We start from the raw sequence: 18,386 nt of genomic DNA on the forward strand, positions 1-18,386 counted from the left end.
TTTCATCTCTGTTTTGTACCTTCTGTCACTTTGTAATTACAACATTTTTCAGTGTTTTCCTTCTAGAATGGCCTTCTGAGTTATTATGGCCTCAGAAACTTTCACTGTTTCTTGAAGTAACTACTCCAAATGTACTCCTAATTTTTCAGGGCATGAAACAGCATTAAGTTCAATTTCAACATTCCCCAGTCATGATTACAAATGCAATTATCAAGAAATGAAAAATAAAAAGTCTTCTGTGGAAGAGCATAGAAATATCTTAAACTTTCCCTGACTTCACAGCATAAGTGATCACATTTTTATGTTTTGCATGGCAACTACCACATGATAATTATTTCTGTGAAGGACTCTCCACACCTATAAATTATGCAGAAAAACTTATACACTCGTATTTTTCTCAAGAGAAAACTTGCACTTTACACTGACCTGTATTTCCTCTGCTTCATCACTCCCCTCCTGAGCATGACTTGGTGGATCTTCTCTGAGACAAAAAATTAACAGGAAAAAAAATTAAGCACTGGAGTTTGACTTGACCATGTCCATTACATTTCCACAGCATTTCCAGCTCTTGATGTCAAAATGTTTTCATAAGAAGATTAAACCTCAAAACCCTGGCAGAGAAAAATCAGAGATACCAGTACTGAAAACTAAAGACTGAATAGCTGGCATTAGGCCTAGGTCCTACCCTGAACACTTTGCTTCTTTCAAATTAGCAAATCAGGTTTTGCTCTAAAACACCATAACTGAAGCTTTTTGACACCCTGTTAATGATTCTTTTCCAACTTTACTGTACTCTGACAAACACAAATTTATTTTTTTAAAAAATAAGTTAAATTTAAATTTTCACCTCCATATTCCCTTTCCAAGTAAAAATTCATAAACCTTGAGTTTCAAGTGTCAACTTGTGAATTCCTGGCTCTGAAAAGAAAATGTCCCCACACTCAGCAGACTGACCAAAGATGATCCTATGGGAAGTGGAGAATGTAGCAAACAGGGCAAGGTCAAATGTACATCCCTGCCAAAAGTCAATTCTTAGACAAGCTGAGTCTCTGCAGTCCCTCAATGCACTTCCAGAGGGACTAAGCCATCAATCCAGTGTTGGAGATCTAGAGGACAGACAGGGGTGCACTGAAGGTCAGCAGCAATTTTGGCCTTGACTGCAAGAAGATCACATTCACTTATAGCTAAGGAAATTAAACTCAGAGAAAAAAATGGTTTCTAAAAGGAATTTTAACTGCATCTTAAAAATGTAATTTTTTTTAAACATCTTAAAAATGTAATTTAAGTCAATCATACAGCTGTCCATTACTCCATTGGAGACAGCAAAATTTTAGAACACAGCTGTTAAGTCAAACCTTCAATTTCAGCTTTTCTAAAGGCTTATTAAAATATACAGCTGCTGCTAAATAAATTACACAATTCTGCAGAAGCAGGTGACAATGCTACTTCTGATCCAAAATAGTTTAAAAAACAATTCTAATTTTCTGCATATCCTTTAATAAGAAAAAGAATTTAGAAATTAAAAATTAAACCCTTTCATGTTTACAAGGCGTTTAAACAGCTTCAATTTTTATATAAATTGATAGCTGATAAATCAACCCAAGCTCCCTTTCACACACAGCCTCACTGGTTGCTCTGCAAGGGGCAAACTCCCAAGTAGGGAATTATGGAGTGAGGACTGATTTGTGAGTTTGATCATGAACAAGATGCAGGCAGCAACCATTCCACAAGGGCACCACACAGGGAGATCTACACAGGAACAAAGAGCAAGGCCTGTGTCCTCACCAGCTGCTCCTGCTACCTCTCCACCTCATTCTTCTGCATCCAAAACCCTGGCATGAGTGCTCATACAGGACATTCAGCTTTGTCATATGCATGGATTGCAAGTGATTATATAAAATGATACTGATTATTGAGTCTGTCTATAGCTTATTTTATTGAGAATTAAGTTCAGGTAATGTCACTTCACCCCTGGACTGGCATGGGACAGGTCAAGCCTGTGAATTGGACCCAACCAGATCCAAAGAAGCAAACAAAAACCAGCAGCTGAGCATCCCAGAGACTGGTACTCTCCCCAGAGAAGGGTGGAGAAAAAAAATGAAAGGACTTTGTCCACTTGGTGTAGAAGAAACTGTAGTTCATGGATTTTAAGATCTGCTTCAGGCACCAGCAAATCCAGCTGTACTAGCAAAAGCCAGCCCATTCACATGCTCACACAGTGTGAGGTTTACTGCAGTCACCCTGGTCAAATTGAAAAACTCATTATGTTCAGTACAATATGTATATACAAAATGGTGCTGTGAATAAAAAATGGCATTAATACTCAGAAGCTGGGGAGAAAACACACTTTACCTTCCAGAAACTACCAGTGTTCCATCATCCAGCAAATATTCTTTCACATTCTCTGGCAGGGGAAGAATAACACTGGAAGAAATGTGAAAATCTCTTTAATACCTTATTATTAATTGTTATAATAAAAATCCTAGTGAAATAAAAGAATTTGTTTTTTTTCATAGCACATACCCCAACAACACTATGTTTTATCCCCTAACATTATGGAAGAAAATTCTCTTTTGCCCATCTTATCCCTCACCCAAAAAAGCAGTGCCCATTCTCCTTCCATGGAAGCATAGGACAAAAATTTTAGATGAAATACAGAAAAAATGCCTCACTCCTTCAAAGCTTTAAGAAATTCCAAGTAAAATTGTGTGCAGCTTGTGAGGAGACAACATGTTGCTCAAACTAAAGGTTTTCCTTCTGAAATCCAAATCAAAATTTGCCTATGCCACCCTAAGGTTCCAAAAACACAGGACTATCACTAAACTTACCAAAAATAAGCCTGTGTTAAACACTAAGAAAGATAAAAGATCAAATGCTTTGATTACTAAAAACATGATGTCAGCACTTTTTGAGCCAGCAGGGTGGCTATCTTGACTTCCCTGAGCTACTGATAATTCTTGTAAACATCTCATGACCTGGAGCAGCACCTTAGAAAGTGCAGAATTTCCAATGGCTTCCAGAAATACATAGAAACACCAAGGAGGCCACTTGGGTTGGATCTACTCAGTCATAGTTTAAGTAGGAAGTAGGAACAGCAGTGTGGATACAGGATGTGGACAATAAGAACAGTGTGGATATCTCCTGATGCTTAGCATGGAGTCCCACCAGGAGAGCAGGGAGCACAGGGGTACCTGGCCTGCCCCAGGGCTTCCCAAAACACTCCCTTGGGATGGAGAGACAAGACCCCAGCTCCCTGGGCTGCAGCTGATGGCTCAATCAATCCTTCATGCCCCACACAGGTCCCTCTATCTGACCCAACCCCAGGGAATCCCAGAATGGGTCAGGCAGGAAGGGAGCACAGGGCTCATCTGCTCCGACCTCCCTGCTCAGGCAGGGCCATGCCAGAGCACAGGGCACAGGGATGTGCCCAGACACTTCTGGAATATCTCCGGTGAGGGAGACTCCACAGCCTCTCTGCACAATCTGCTCCAGTGCTTGGGCACTGCACAGGACAGAAATTCTTCCTCATGTTCAGGTGGAGCTTCCTGGGCATCAGTTTCTTCCCTTTGCCCTCTATTGCTGGGCACCACCAAGCAGAGCCTGGTCCATCCACCCCCTCTTTAGAAATTTATATCCATTAATAAAGTCCCCTCTCAGACATCTCTTTTTCCTTCCAGTACCTTAAGGGAACTTGCAGAAAGATGGAGCAAGACTATTTACAAGAGATTGTAGTGACAGCACATGGGGGAACGGGTTCAAAGTCGGTTTAGATAGATATTAGGAAGAAATTTTTTCTTGTGAGGGTGGTGAGGCCCTGGCACAGGCTGCCCAGAGAAGCTGTGGCTGCCCCATCCCTGAAGGTTGGAAGGGGCTTGGAGCACCCTGGTCTATAGGAGGGTGTCCTTGCCCATAGCAGGGGATTGGAACCAGAGGATCTTTAAGGTCCCTCCTAACCCAAACCATTCTGTGCTCCCCGAGGCTTAACAGGCCCAGCACCCTCAGCTTTTCCAGTCCCTTAACACGCTCGGAGCCCTGCACTGGACCCGTTCCAGGAGCTCCATGTCCCTCCGGAAGCGGACACAGCACTCCAGGTGAGCCCCGGCCGGGCTGAGGGGAGGAGCAGGATACCCTCCCTCACCCCACACTCCTCCCAGCCGCTCCCACACGCTCCCCTAATGCCCGCACCGCCTGTCCCAGCCCCCGCCGCCCCTCACCGCCCACACCTGCGGATGGTGACTGCCTTGAAGAGCGGGTACCACACGGAGAACTGGCAGTGCGCCACCTGCTCCTTCTTCATCCTCCTCTTCCTCCTCCTCCTCCTCCTCAGCGCAGCCGCTCCCGGAAGCTCCCGCTCCGCCCGGAACCTCCCGCGCAGCTCCGGGCGCCGCCCGGCGCCATCGCCGGCGCACAGGGCCCGGCCCCGCCCCGCCGCCTCAGCGCTGCCCGGAGCCGGCGGCGCCCGGAGCGTCCCGCGGCGCTGCCTTCGCTCTGCCCTGCCCAGGAGTGGCTGAGTAACGCCTTATCCTTGTAGGTTCTGCTGTTCTCCCTGTGCCCGCGTGTGCCCTGCATGGAGCTGTTTCATAGATGTTAAGGGGCTGGAAGGGATCCTAAAGATCATCCAGTTCCAATCACCCCCTGCCACGGGCGGGGACGCCTCCCATGAGACCGGGCTGCTCAAGGCTTTATCCGACCTGGCATCCACGGCTCCCTGGGCAGTCTGTTCTGGTGTCTCACCACCCTCACAGTAAAGGATTTCTTCCTTATATCTCACCTAAATTTCCCCTCTTTCAATTTGTACCCATTACCCCTTGTTCTATTACTGCAGTTCTGATGAATAGGTCCTTTCTGGCTTCCCTGTAGCTCCTCCAGGTGCTGGAAGGTGCTCTGAAGTCTCCACACAACCTTCTCCACTTTCCTCAGCCTTTGTAGGGGAGCTGTTCCAGTCCTTTTGTCAACTTCGTGGCCTCCTCTGGGCTTGCTCTGACAGTTCCGTGTCCTTGTAGTGTTTGGGACACAGGACTGTGCACAGAGCTCCAGGTGGGCTCTCACAAGAGCAGGGGAGAGGGGCAGAACCTTTGGATGCAGCCCCGGGCTGCAAGCTCGCACTATCAGCTCGTGTTAAGTTTTTTATCAACCACAATTTCATTTTGCTGAGTCCCAAGTCAGGCATTAACAGAGTAGTATGGGGGATATTTAAGCCCCGTGGTTCAGCTGTTGTGTCCCCTGCATGGCGTTGTTTCCTCCTGTGCCCTCACATCTGCAGTCTGGGGATGTCTCCCCTGTAGCCATGATATTTTTCTGAAAAATCCTTTCCTTAGGATTTTTCCTCCTGAGAAGCTGAGAGGCTCAGGAACAAAATGTAGACAGTGATTATCTGCTGCTGTGGAATGCAACAGGTGTATCTGTGATTGGTCTCATGTGGTTGTTTCTAATTAATGGCCAATCACAGTCAGCTGGCTCAGACTGTCTGAGACACAAGCCTTTGTTATTCATTCTTCTTTTACTATTCTTAGCTAACCTTCGGATGAAATCCTTTCTTCTGTTCTTTTAGTATAGTTTTGATATATATATATATATCATATAATCATAAATCAAGCCTTCTGAAACATGGAGTCAGATCCTGGTCTCTTCCCTGTTTCTCGGACCCCTGTGAACACGGTCAGACTCCCCAGCTGTGTGTGACACCTCAGCTGTAGGGAAGTTTCATAACACCATGGGGCTGCCTCTCTCCCTCTTCTGCTTCTGGGAGATAATCCTTGTTTGCTTTGCAGTTACTTGCCCATGTTTTGTTTGGCACTCGGTGGGTCATCCATGCTTCTTGATACCGTGATAAAAATGAAACATTCTCCCCCTACTTTTCTCCCTCCCCTCAACTTAATTGATCCTAAATTGATTTTGTTTCTAGAGTCATAGCACTAAAGTGCAGGTAACAAGTTTAAAGTGCCTTAGGAGTTTTAAATGTTTCTCTTCAGTTTAGATATCTCAGAGTGCTGTTGGTTAAATTGTGCATAAAATGTTGTCAGTGTCTCTTTTGCACATTCTTTATAGGAAAATCTGTATTTTGTTTGACCTTGACCTTGAATTTGCCATGGGACCCCCATTGCTGAGCTTCTATTAAATGTGGTTGCTGTCAGCTGGAATGTGTATTTGGATCAGAGAATGTCTTCTGAAAAGTGATTTAGGAAAGCTAATCCATCTATCTAAGTATTATTATTGAAGTATAGTTCTGATATCTTGACTTCTCTCTCCATCTGATTCAGATCTCGGCTGGCTTAAGATCTTAACTGCTGGGAAGGATAATTTGGGAACTGTAGAATGGCTGGATGCTGCCTTGAAAGGAAGCCACTCAATAAAGAAATAAGCAATGGGAATAAAGTTACATGTTTTATAAATGGCATGGCTTTTCAGGACAGAATTTGACCAGAGTTTTGAAATAAATGGAAGAAGTAGCATGGTTTGCCAGCAGTACACTCTAACATTGGGCACAAAAACTACCAGACAAAGTAGAAAACATTTATTTTCCCCCATAATTGATAGTTTGAGGGACTATCAACAGGAGGGACCTGCTGTTGATTCATGTTAAGGCAGCTGATAAATGTGACCACTTTGACATATTCTTAACATTGCATTTATAACAATTAAAAATGTGTATTCTTAGAGCACATGTAATCTTAAATCAGGTAGCCAGGCTGCTGTATCAGCTGCATTGAATTTTTAACTCAGATGAACTCATATTTATATGCAGAGTGAATTTTATGAGGTAGAAGAACTGCAAGACAAGGCATGTTCTGAAAGCTAAATAGGCCTTTAGAAACCTCACATTTTAGTGTTAAATTTAATTTTCAGTTGCAGCTAATTTTGTTTATGAACAGGAGCCGTTACCATCCTTGACAGCATGACTAACGTGAGATGCCAGAATTGCAGCCTTCGTTTAACCAAACAGTATTTCAGCTTTCTAACAGCAGAAATTCTCACTTCTGTGCTGCCAACTGAATCTGGACAAAAATACTGTTTTGGTGGAACTTCTAAAAATGTCACTATACATAGAGTTACTGCACCCACTTGTGGAGGAGACCCAAACTACAGAAGCTGGGCTAGATCAGCATTCCCCTCTCTTTGAGATGCTCACCCATTTTAGGTTTCAGTGATAATTCAAACCACTGAAACTGTGTATTTTTGTTGTTGTTATAAGTAGCAAGTCACTGCTGAATCTCTCAGGAGAGAACAAGCTGTTTTGAAAACAACTTCTGCCATGAGATGAGTATTTATTTTTATATGGCAGTACATATATATATCTGCCATGCTCTAGTATTTATTTTCTTTTTCATGATACAGCTGTGGTAATCCACATTTGGGAAAGATACACTGATATTTGTGCAGAAGGATTGGGGTGATCAATGGAACAGGATTTCCTGTGAGGGGAGAGTAAAAGAGCAAGACTTAGCCCAATCCAAAGACAACTTTAACAAGGCTATGGTTCACTCTCTACTCCTTTGATATATTTATATTGACAATGCAAAAGGCTATAATTCATCCCAAATGTAGGAGGTGAATTTGCTGTAGCTGGGTATGTAAGGTTTGGTGTTTTTAAAGACACCACACAGAGCCTCCTTTGACTGTTTCTCCTGGGCTGTGCTTCTTTTGCCTGTGTTTGGTGGGAAGCTTCATCTTGTATTTGAGAGTCACAGCATGGGACATGGCCCTTGTCCAGAGAAAACTCTTCAGTCCTAAGAGAGGGGAGTTGCAAACATTGGAACAGCTGACTGAACTGAAGTGGGGTAGAAACTGGAACACAAGCAAATGAGCAGTTTGTGTTACAAATAGTGGTAAGGTAGATAATAAAACTGTAGATTTGAAAAGGAGCTTCATTGCCTTAAAAGAATATTATAGAACTTTCTTTTTCTTTTTCTTTCCTTTTTTTTCTTTTTTTTTTCTTTTTTTTCTTTTTTTTTTTTTTAAGGAACAGAATTTGGTTTAACAGGTTAAGGTTTCTTTTCAAGACTTATGTTGCCTTAAACCAGTCTTCACATTTGACTTCTATCACCAACTTCACCTAAAACCACTTTCTTAAGAATTAAGAGAGAGCCTGCCCGTTGTACAGACCAAGGAAATTATTTCATGTACTTTAGTTTTACTCCTGCTGATAACCAGAAATATTTAGTCCTGCCTGTTCCTTTTAACTACTTTCTGCAAGCACATGTCAGTCCAGTATGTAAGAAAGCTGATTGTTGCCCTTTCGTGTTTCACTGGTGTGCAACAGATGTTACCACAAAAGAGATAAAGATGAAGTCAAAAATGAAAGTGCTGAAGTTGGGTGTGACAGAGAAGCTTTTCACACACTTTGGTGCTGTTCTTTGCTAGAGACCACACAGAGCCTTATTAATCCATAGCTGAAGTCATGGAAAGATTCTTTTTGACTTTTTGGAAGGATTATGACCATCAATGCTATGGATGATTGAGATCTTTAAGATTATCTCATCTCATCTCTCCTGGTGTTTAAACTGATTTGTTTCTTGTCACTGCCTTTTGCTTATGGTTCATTATTATTTTCAGGACTTCAGTATTAAGTTAATATCAGAGATGGTTTCCCTGGTGTAAGTTTCTGTGCTGAAAGTGCCCTGTAGTTCCACAGTGACACAGGGTCAGTCTCTAATACATATTTTTCTCTGCTGTCTGCTGTGTCTTTAGGCTGGAACTGGATGGGGGGAATGCATAATCTCACTTTCCTGGGGATGCAGGCTGAGGCACAAGCTGCAGGTGCAGAGCCTTGCTTTGGGCACTTTTTAAATGGAAATGCTGCCTTTTGCATGGTGTTGGACACATCATTCCCAGTAAGAGACTCGTGCCATGGTCACACCAGCCCCATGTGCTGCCCCACAGGTTTTGACCTTGTTTTTAGTGGAAGGATTGAGTCATTTACGTGTCTGTTTGTGATGGAAGCTGGAGGTAGATTCTAGTTCTTATTTTTAATAGCAGACAGTTTTTACCACTGAAGTCCTCTTGGTATAAGGGGGGTTTGTTTTTTTTTGGACTTTCACAGTGGAGTGCACAGTCCTGTTGTCCAGGCACTGTTGACAGAGCATTTCACCCAGATCAGAATGCCACTATTTGAAATGCATTATTGTCTGTATGTGTGTCTGACATTTGAAGACACTTAGCTAAGTGTCTTCAGCTGGCCTAGCTACCTGACAGCTGATAGGACTATTGAAATTATACAAGTCAGTGATTTGACCCAAATTTACATTTCTCCTTTGGATTATTTGGCTCTGAAATCACTGGGTGGAGCTGAAAGCATGAATTGAACATGCCATCACACGTCCCTGACTTCCTCCAACAAGCTATATTTGTTAATTTACGATGCAGAAATGAACCTTTTAACTTTACACTGAAAGCAAATATTGATTTTGTTTCATATATATCTGGACTTTGCACAGGAGGGGAAAAACCTGACATTGCTGAAAATGGCAGCTGAGACATCCACAGAAGTTGCAAAAACAGCTAAACAGTCCGTGCTTAAGGAAGAGGTACAGCATGCTTGGGTTGGGCACTTTTTGTTGTTAAATAACAATTATTTGTGAGTTTGTGAGTGCAGAGTACAAAATGCTAGAGAGGCTGGATTTTCATAAAAAGGTAAAAAAAAATTCTTCATGATTGTCAGAGAGTTTAAAAGGTGTGACATTCCTCTTTATTGAAATAATTATACAAATTATCAATAAGGAGAGAGAAATCTACAGAAATCTACAGTGTTGCATTATTTTAAGCTGCTTCTCTTTTTTTTCAGATTTTGCATCTGTTTCTTGTATTGTCTCTTCAGGAGGTTTTTCAGTGTTCAGAAATAATGCTGATATCTCTGATAGACTTTACAAATTGGTGGGTTATGAAACTCAGCAACAATTTTCTCTTTCAAACAGTTTTCTGTTTCTTTAAGGTGGCAAAGCACCAAGGGTTGCTTTAACATTTAGGATTGTACCAGGTTTGATGTTTGCTGAAAGGATTTGAATTTAGACAATTGCTGTTCCAGAGACATCAGAAAGGAAGCAGTAAGAATAATAGCAGTCCTAAGAAAGGATTCTGGAGCTACTTCATTCTTATTAGATCACCCTAAACTGCCTGTATTTATTTCTGTTCCCTTTAAAGTGAACTCTTAAAAGTTTGTTTTTGGTGTTAAGGCAGGTTTGGCAGTGTCCTGCTCCTGCTGTAACACAAATGTGATTTCTTTTATTTGTTCTTCATGGAGTGAAAACACTCTTGGAATTTCTTCCGGTTTCACGGCACAAGGAAAGAAGAGATTTGTTTGTATTATGTCTTTTCTCTTAGGCATTTTTTTAATATGCATATCTCACAACCATAAAGGATTAAATTGTTGTAATCTTTTTGGTTTTTCTATTAAGAGCTGGGTATTTTGCAGGCAGCATTTTCATTTTATCCTCTTTTGGTTTGGTTTTGTATAGTTTTTTTATTATTTTTTTTGTTTGGTTTGTTGTTTGGGGTTTTTTGTAATGTTTCTTAGTTATTCTCTTTTTTAAACAATGTGCTCTTTCATATCACTGGAAATTTATAATTAGATCTTACATATTTTAAGCTATTTACTTTCTTCAATCATTTTGTGGGCTTAATACAGAGAAGTATTTACTCTCTTTCTGCCAGTGGCTCTTATATCAGAAGTGGTTCTGTAACTGTGCAGTAACAGTGTGGCCTGATGCTGGATTATCTTCCATGAAAGTGGGAGCTGATCTTACTTTATTCTTCCTTTTTGTGGGAAGGCACATTCAGGCTGGTATAAGCAGATGTTTTTTGCCTATCAAAGTAATAGACAAAGAAATAAAAATAACTCATTTTAAAAGAAGTTACAGTAAAAGAACCAAACTGCTAGGCTAATATCTAGGCATTTTTCTCTTTTAAATGAATTGCATCAAAGATGAGGAAACATCATAGGGAAAATAAACTCACTTAGCCCAGAAAAGGCATTTGGTCATAGTGTTAATGCCAAGCACTCATTCAGCAGCTCTTAGAACCCTAAAGGGCAGATATGTGTCACTCTCAGAGCTGCAGAGTACAGCAGTTACACAAGGGCAAGAAAAGCTTCAGGGTAGCTTGGTTTTCAGTCTTGCATGCTCAGCTTTTGGGCTGCTCTCTGCTAAGGGGGCACTCGTGAGCACCAGTGTAGCTGAAGTCTCTGGGCTGCACTGAGACCCTTCTGCAGCTGATATGTTACCCTTGCAAAATCCTACCAAAAAATTAGGACTTTGCAGTACATAAAATCTCACTGAATTCATCAAAACTTGGTTATAAAACCAAGAAGGATGTTAAGATGTTTCATGTTAAGAAAAGCTACTGTCTTGGGGTTGTATTTTTATTAATATTCAAGAATTTAGAGTATTTTTTTTTCTGTGTTAGCAACAGGAATGCTGTTGCACATTCCTGCATGTGGTGTGATGCTGAAATTTTTCTTCAAAAGAACTTAAAAAAATTGTGCTGTTTCTCCCAATTCTTTGGGATTAATTTTATAATGTATTTAACAAAGAATTCTTTATTTTAGGTAATTGTAGAAAGACAATGGTTGAAGCTTTCAGAAACAACTTACACTGATCCCTTTGGGAAAACCAGGTAATTGCCTCTCTGGTGTTGCAGATTCCCAATTGCACAGACTGGGCCCAGGCTAGAGAGATGAGCATTACAAGCACATCCCTCCAGACAGGATGAGAGCTATTCACTGTGAGGTTCCTTCACAGTTCCTGCTCTTCAGAGGGGGGAATCTTTCTCAGGCAGATGTGCAAGCACTGGGATTGAATTTGGCTCCTAAATCCTCTTGGGCACATTGGACTTGTGCTGCATTTCCAGTTCTTTGGAAGGATGTTACACAGAAGCAAGTTCCAGCTATGCAGCTACTCTGTGACAATCAAGAGTCCATCCTGTGGCTTTTCTGGTTCTTCATTGTGGGCTCCTTTTTCCCTGCTGGTGGAGCTGGATTCTCCATATTATTGACAAATTAATGTCCTTAATTAAAATAACATTGTATGTTATCATTTCTGTCCAATTCTTTTGTACTCTTTAGTTTTGCTGTGTTTATGTAGGTGTTACAACATGCTGTTGTAACATGTTCCCTCCCCTTGTGTGTTAGATTCTGTACTGATTGCTCTCTCTAGTGCCTCCCACTTCCTCAGCAGAGTGTCCTCTTAAAATTAGCAAGATTGGATTTTTTTGTGTAACTAAAATTAATTATTTTCTCTCTCCCCCTTAAGTAGGCAAAAGAAAACTATACTATAGACATTTTATAGTGCCAGTGTATGACAGGGCCTGCCTATGGCCTGCTGCTTCTTACCAGACCTCACTGTGTGATGGTACATTTTGCTTTAAGTGAAAGTAGCAAGAATAGAAGATGATTTCTATATTCATTTGTGATTTTCTCTGTTTAAACAGAACTTGGGAAACAGTAAAGCGTACTGGGAACAAAAAGGGAGTTACAGCTGATGGTAAGAATTGGTGGCTTTTTCTCTTTGCATTTTTTTCCTGTGAAGGTCCTTCTGATAAGCTGACAATGCAGATTTTGAGCTGATCTGTTCCTGAATGAGTGAGGATGTGGAGCAGTGGCTTGGCAGAGCTGGCTATACCCTGAGCTAATGAAAGGCTAACTGAAGTGCTCAAGAATCAGAACCTTACTGGTGGGAATGCTTTCCCATGGTCACTTTGTTCACTTTAAAATGATGGAGCACTTCCTAAGTGACTTCACTTTAAAATGATGGAGCACTTCCTAAGAAGAAGACAGCACTTCCTCTGACACAGAGTAGCTCCCAAACTGGTGATTGGGTCTACTGTTAGGGGCCAAGGGGCTCTTTGGGACATGATTTAGAAATGGAGAGTAGAGAGTTCCCTACAGAGGCTTTCAAGCAGTTTTGGTAGGCAAGAGAGCCCTTCCCTGAGGCTCAGTCTTGCTTGGTATGTGTGCCTCTGGCTGGCTGGGGAGCTTTGAAGATCTCTCACCATGCATGTTATAAAGAGCTTAAGTTCATCATTCAGGATTATGGAGCAGGCATCCAAACATTTAATGCTCAGAGCAGCAGTTTGTGGGTTCCTTCCAGATCTGGCACTAAAACCTCACTTCCATGTCCTTGTGTCTCCCATGGCTGTGGCAGGTGTGGCAGTGATAGCAGTGCTGCAGAGAACCCTGCACTACGACTGCATTGTCCTGGTGAAACAGTTCAGGCCCCCAATCAATGGCTACTGCTTGGAATTTCCTGCAGGTCAGTGGCTGAAACATTGGGATGAGTCACATATGGTTCAGTGTGTTTAGATGAGCTTGGAGTGTCAATCTTTATGTATTTTACAAGGTTAGACTTGAGGATCTCTAAGGTCTTTTCCAATTTAGTTGAGTCTGTGATCTTAATGAAGCTGTGGCTGGAAAACCATGCTGAGCTCCATGTGCTATTCCAAAACAGGAATATTTGATAATCAAAAACAAAATAAGTTTGTTTTAGCAGACTGGAGAAAATTCCCTCCACTTCTCCTTTCTCTAAGAGTCAAAGAATTTGGCTTCTTTTCCTCATGAGAATATTAATGCCATTTTTGGGGAAGGCATCGTGATTCTGTAGATAATTGGTTAAGGATGTGGGCAGCAGGATAATGAATCCAGGGATTGGAATCCTTCCTAACACTTATCCCTCTGTAAAGACAGAGTAGTGAGGATGTTTCCCCTCTTCCATAAAGCTTGATTAGATCTCAGGATGGATATTACAGTTAAGTGGGAAGCTTTTAATTGTTTTGGTGTGTTATGTATCTCCCAGGCCTCATTGAGGAAAACGAGTCAGCAGAAAGTGCTGCGCTTCGAGAGCTGAAGGAGGAGACTGGGTACAAGGGGGAAGTCATTGAATGTACTCCAGGTCTTTGCTTTTCCTTATTTTTTCCCACTAAAGCTAATTCTATCTTGATGGCTATTCTAAATGTCTGAAATGCTCTAAACCAAAGGGAAAATCCAAGCAGCAAAGCCTATGCAGATAAGCAGGGTAGTATCTCATGGCTGTAAAAGTGAAACTTTGGTCCTTGATGTGAAGCAGTTGCTGAACTTCTGCCTGAAGTAAGTTTGATGTATGTAGGCAGAAAATTGCTATTAATTAAGATCCTTTGCACAAAAGCCAATTGTTCAAGCTGTGATTTGGCATTTTAGTGTAAAGGTCTAAATTGCTGGACTTCTGTGAACTTAGAAAAAAAAAGCTGCATGATGCAGAGGTCACCCTTGTGTCAGCTGTGGGGATGTGACAGTACTTGTGGGGAGGTGACAGCACTCAGGTCCTCCAGCTGGAAAGAAGAAAGGAGAGTAATTGGAATAAATTCAGAGATCCTTTGGAACATGACTGTTCCAATCCTATGCTTCCTACATAAGATGAATGAAGGCAAAATGAGGATCATAAATCAAACGAGAAGGTTGGTGAGGCAACTTGGGATTTTGAGGAAATATCATTGCAGTTGAGTCTTGTCTCTCAATTATTGGGTACAACTGCATGCTGGGGATTGGGAGAGTTTGGAGACAGGTGATGGCAAAATTAAATTCCCACAGACTGAGGAAGTGTATAAGGCATAGTTCGCAGTAAATCTTTAGTCTGTGGAATGGAAAGTAAATTTGGCTGTGAAAACAACTCTTCCCAGGGATCTGTAAAAGAGCTGAGAATTACAGAAACATTACTTCTAAGAATTTGTGAAGACAAAGTTTTTGCTACTCTTACAGCACAAATGTATGCCAAATATATATTCTCCTATTGTATCAGATACATTTCTGTGAAGGCTTTTGTTAAAATGTCAAGGTGCCTGAGTCCTGCTCTGGAAAATGAACCTCTCCATGTGCTTGTTGGCAGCTCTGTGCTTGGACCCAGGAATGTCAAACAGCACAACACACATTGTGAGTGTTATCATAAATGGAGATGAGGCTGAGAACACGAGACCTAAGCAAAACCTTGGTGAGTTTTGTACCATTTATTTGAAAATGTTAAGAAGATAACAAAACAATGGGTTTAAAACAATTAACCCCACCACTTCATCTCTTCTGTCCCAGCTGATTTGGATGCTGCACATCCTTCCAATCACATCTGCAGTCTAGATGAGTGTGTCTTTGCTGAATCCACTGGGGAAACCCAGATGTGAAGTGTCAGCTGTTGGCACACTCACAATTCTAAAACATTTCAGTGCCAAATTTCAGTAAGGGCATAAGCACTTGTGAACCTAGATACTGCTCTCAATTCTGGCTTTACTCTGGAAGTGTCACTCACAGTCAGTTAGCCATCAAATGCTTTTTAATTATAAACCTCAGTGTATTTCAACCCCTTAACCCACTACTCTTTTCACTTGCAGATGATGGAGGTACGTAATGTGACTGTGATCTCATTGACAATAAGGTCATGATTCTTCATATGGCAAGTTTTACTTGGAAAAAGTCAGTTAAAACTGGTTTTTATTTGTGCTTGGGTAATCTCCTGACCCTAATCAAATGTGCCTGAGGTTGACTTTGGCCTAGATGCAAATTCCTGAGGGGCATTATTACGTCAATTATCTTTCCCAGTATTGCACCTATAGCACCAGTATTTCAGGAAATACAAATTGCTGCCCCCCCAACAGCTGTAGGTCAAGCCCTAAAGACAAGTAATTCAGAGAGACAGGGGAGGGGTAAGCCAGCATAAATTCATCATTAACAAACCCTTTGAGATGGTTTGGTCTTGAAATGCATCTCCAACCCATTCCTGTACCAGGAGAAGCCAAACAAGTTTTCTTCAACAGTGTATTTTTCATTCTCAAAAGGGAGGTTTCTCTTTGAGGATTCTCTTATCCTTCATAACTACCAGCTACACTTTTTCCCCCAACTGTTTTTACAGCTTTTTTTCTGCCAAGTGTGTTTTTTAGTGAGCCCAGTCACTGCCTTTCCCCATTTAATTGATCTTTTTTTGATATATGAAAGCTCACAATTTTTGGATGATGATGAGCATTAAATCAGTTTCCTTCCCCTTCTAAATTGCAAGAAACAGAAAATTGAGGTAAATTTCTTTACTGTTCACTAATTGAAGGATGTATAAACCTTTTTCTTCTCTCCTAGAATTTGTGGAAGTTGTTTCACTTCCAAAGAATGACCTACTGCAAAGGATTGATGGTAAGAGCTTTCTGACACATTAAATGCACTAACATGAGCTTCAAGAATCCCTTCTCAAGGCTCCTCCTTTCTCACCCTAGAATACATTATGTTATATGTTAAGCAAAAAGCTGTGAGAGACCTGGCCAGGTATGTGAGTTAGTGATAGCAGGAGGAGTTTGCAGCATCTGGAATGCTACACATCTTCATTTTAGCAAGGACTTACATTTCTGTAAAGGTGAGGTTTTAACAGCATCTCATGTTTTTTTTAATTTTCAGAGCTGGCAGCAGAGGAGCAGCTGGCAGTAGATGCCAGGGTTTACACTTATGCCTTGGCTCTGAAGCACGCAGCAGAAAAACCGCTCCAAGTTCCTTTCATGAAGTTCTAGAACTGGACAATGAGAAATTGAATTCAAAACTGCCCAAGCTGGATGGCTTAGAAGTATAACTCTTCTTGTAATCAAGGTCATTTGCTTTACTTGTAGAGCAAAAAAAGTGTTTGTAGTAATGATTCTGGTATTTTTATTTCTAATTATGTAACTGACAAAAAGCATTTCTTCTAACTCCTCTGTCAAGCCTTGACAGAATATCCATAATAAAAACACTGTTTAATTTTCAGAATGGCTTATTTCTCTCTAGATTCCTCTCTGCACTTACAGTTCAGTAAGATGCTTAGGTAACCGTGGTTGGTACTGTAACACCATGGTTCCAAAGGAGGCAGGGGCAGGAGAGGGAGTGCAGGTCTCTGTCACACTCACAGCACTCACTCCTAGCACCTGGAGAGGCAAGAGCTCATGGTGGGCTGCACCTTCTTTATGATGGAGAGCAGAGGGGCTGGCACTGATTTCTTCTCTCTGGTGACCAGACAGGAGTGAGGTTGTGTCAGGGGCAGTTTAAGTTGGATATCAGGAAAGGGCTCTTCACCCAGAGGGTGGCTGGGCACTGGAACAGGCTCCTCAGGGCACAGCACTGAGCCTGACAGTTCAAGATGGGTTTGGACAATGCTCTCAGGCACAGGGTGAGATTCTTGGGATGTCCTGCACAAGGCCGGGAGTTGGACTCAGTGAGTCTTGCAGGCCCCTTCCAACTCAAAAATCATAGAATTGTAGAATATCCAATTTAGTAGTAATTCTCTGTGACAGGAGCAGGGACAGCAGCACAGGAACTCTGTGTGCATGCTCTGGGTGAATTGAAATGGCAATTTCAAGAACTTTCTATTATAATTTAGACATGATGTTTCCTTCTCCCAGCCCTAACTAAACTATGCAGAAAGAGAAAACTGTTTTGTTTGGACTAAAATAATGATTATGACACCACCATCTACCAGTGCAAACCAGAACTGTGCAGGCCTAGCCAGGGGATCCTGCTGAAGGTCTGAGGTCACTTATGTGCCCTGAGGGGGCACAGCCTTGCAGTTTTCCCTCTCCTGAGGACACCTGTGTGTACCCAGGCTGCACCTTCATTCAGTCAAATCACTTCTTGGTACATCTTATCCCAAATAAACCTTCAGCATCTGCACACAGTGGGCTGCTACTAATTATGTAAACAGCCACTACAGCTGAAAGGTCAGATCTGAGAGTTTAATAAACACACATCAAAATTAGTCCTGCCTCTGAAATAGATGAGAATGAGTGTGTATAATTAGGGAAACTTTCTGAAACAGAAAATTGCTTAAGAGTTTCTTATGTTCACAAACAACACAAAGTTACTTTCAAATTAAGAGAGAAGACAGAAGAAATGTGACATCAAAGGGAAAAAGTGATTACAGCAGAGCAGATAAACTCAATGATTTTAAGGGGAGGAATCTTGGGATTTTTTTTAAATTGTGGCTGCTAAAAATTAATCAGAATTATGTTCTAGAAAGAAAAAAATAAACAGGAAGAAAGGGAGCCTTCTAGACCTATCTCCCTGTGGAAACCCAGAGCACTGGGAATATTTCTGTCTGCTCTGGGGTGCCCTGACTCCCAGGGGAGCACTGACTTTGACCCTCGTCCATGGAGAAAGTTTCCTAGACTTCAAGGTAGACTGGAATCCACAGAAGTGTGAAATAGATTACAGAGAGTAGTGTAGGTGTATCACTTGGTGAGAAACTTAGGTTTTGGGATTTTTAGTATGTTGTGGATGGAGGGCACAGGGTGTCATCCTGGGTTTCTTCTTCAGGCTTCTTCTTCCTCCTTCTTCATGGGTTTGGGTGGCATTTTGTAATTAGGCAGCAAAGTCAGCACTGCAGCTCTTTGGGATCAGTTATTGGGTTAAAAGGGAAAATAATCTGGGTGTC

The 18,386-nt window shown here is 41.7% G+C and overlaps 2 protein-coding genes across 11 annotated transcripts in view; one reads left to right on the forward strand and one right to left on the reverse strand.

The window, feature by feature from the left end:
- The window catches only part of CDC123 (cell division cycle 123), a 52,102-nt gene extending 47,739 nt beyond the window's left edge, over positions 1 to 4,363 (reverse strand). For 7 of the 8 annotated variants that reach the window (XR_011678737.1, XR_011678739.1, XR_011678738.1 and 4 more), the window contains exons 1-3: positions 4,224 to 4,363; positions 2,353 to 2,424; positions 427 to 481 (exon numbers count right to left, since the gene is read on the reverse strand). Coding sequence is in view for 3 of the 8 variants with exons in the window: in XM_071424111.1 (XP_071280212.1) it covers positions 427 to 481; positions 2,353 to 2,424; positions 4,224 to 4,297 (201 nt within the window). In the remaining 5 variants the exon portion in view is untranslated. Of the gene's footprint in view, positions 1 to 426; positions 482 to 2,352; positions 2,425 to 2,593; positions 2,736 to 4,223 lie in introns of those variants that run through there. The other variant, XM_071424113.1, reaches the window with a different exon arrangement.
- A 32-nt stretch (positions 4,364 to 4,395) lies between these two features.
- NUDT5 (nudix hydrolase 5) lies at positions 4,396 to 16,729 on the forward strand. Of its 3 annotated transcripts, none has more exons than XM_071424115.1 (9): positions 4,396 to 4,527; positions 9,435 to 9,524; positions 11,540 to 11,607; positions 12,421 to 12,473; positions 13,134 to 13,241; positions 13,782 to 13,877; positions 14,847 to 14,948; positions 16,076 to 16,129; positions 16,388 to 16,729. In XM_071424115.1, exons 2-9 carry the CDS (start codon positions 9,462 to 9,464, stop codon positions 16,495 to 16,497), a joined length of 654 nt encoding a protein of 217 aa, XP_071280216.1. In that variant the 5' UTR covers positions 4,396 to 4,527; positions 9,435 to 9,461; the 3' UTR covers positions 16,498 to 16,729. The 3 variants fall into 3 exon arrangements, with proteins under 3 accessions (XP_071280216.1, XP_071280218.1, XP_071280217.1); XM_071424117.1 differs by lacking the exon at positions 16,388 to 16,729 and adding an exon at positions 15,340 to 15,383 and having other exon boundaries at positions 16,076 to 16,095; XM_071424116.1 differs by lacking the exon at positions 13,782 to 13,877.
- The last annotated feature ends 1,657 nt before the right edge of the window (positions 16,730 to 18,386 follow it).

Source organism: Agelaius tricolor, unplaced genomic scaffold (genome assembly GCF_023055355.1).
Source record: "Agelaius tricolor isolate 1412-34295 unplaced genomic scaffold, bAgeTri1.0.p SCAF_3, whole genome shotgun sequence".
Taxonomy (NCBI): domain Eukaryota; kingdom Metazoa; phylum Chordata; class Aves; order Passeriformes; family Icteridae; genus Agelaius; species Agelaius tricolor.

Bases quoted from the DNA above. Each gene is read 5' to 3' on its own strand.
- NUDT5 (XM_071424115.1), top strand. From the start codon at position 9,462: ATGGCAGCTGAGACATCCACAGAAGTTGCAAAAACAGCTAAACAGTCC. The intron at 12,474-13,133 runs GTAAGAATTGGT...TGGCTGTGGCAG, and splicing joins AAAGGGAGTTACAGCTGATG to GTGTGGCAGTGATAGCAGTG. The intron at 14,949-16,075 runs GTGAGTTTTGTA...CTTCTCTCCTAG, and splicing joins GAGACCTAAGCAAAACCTTG to AATTTGTGGAAGTTGTTTCA.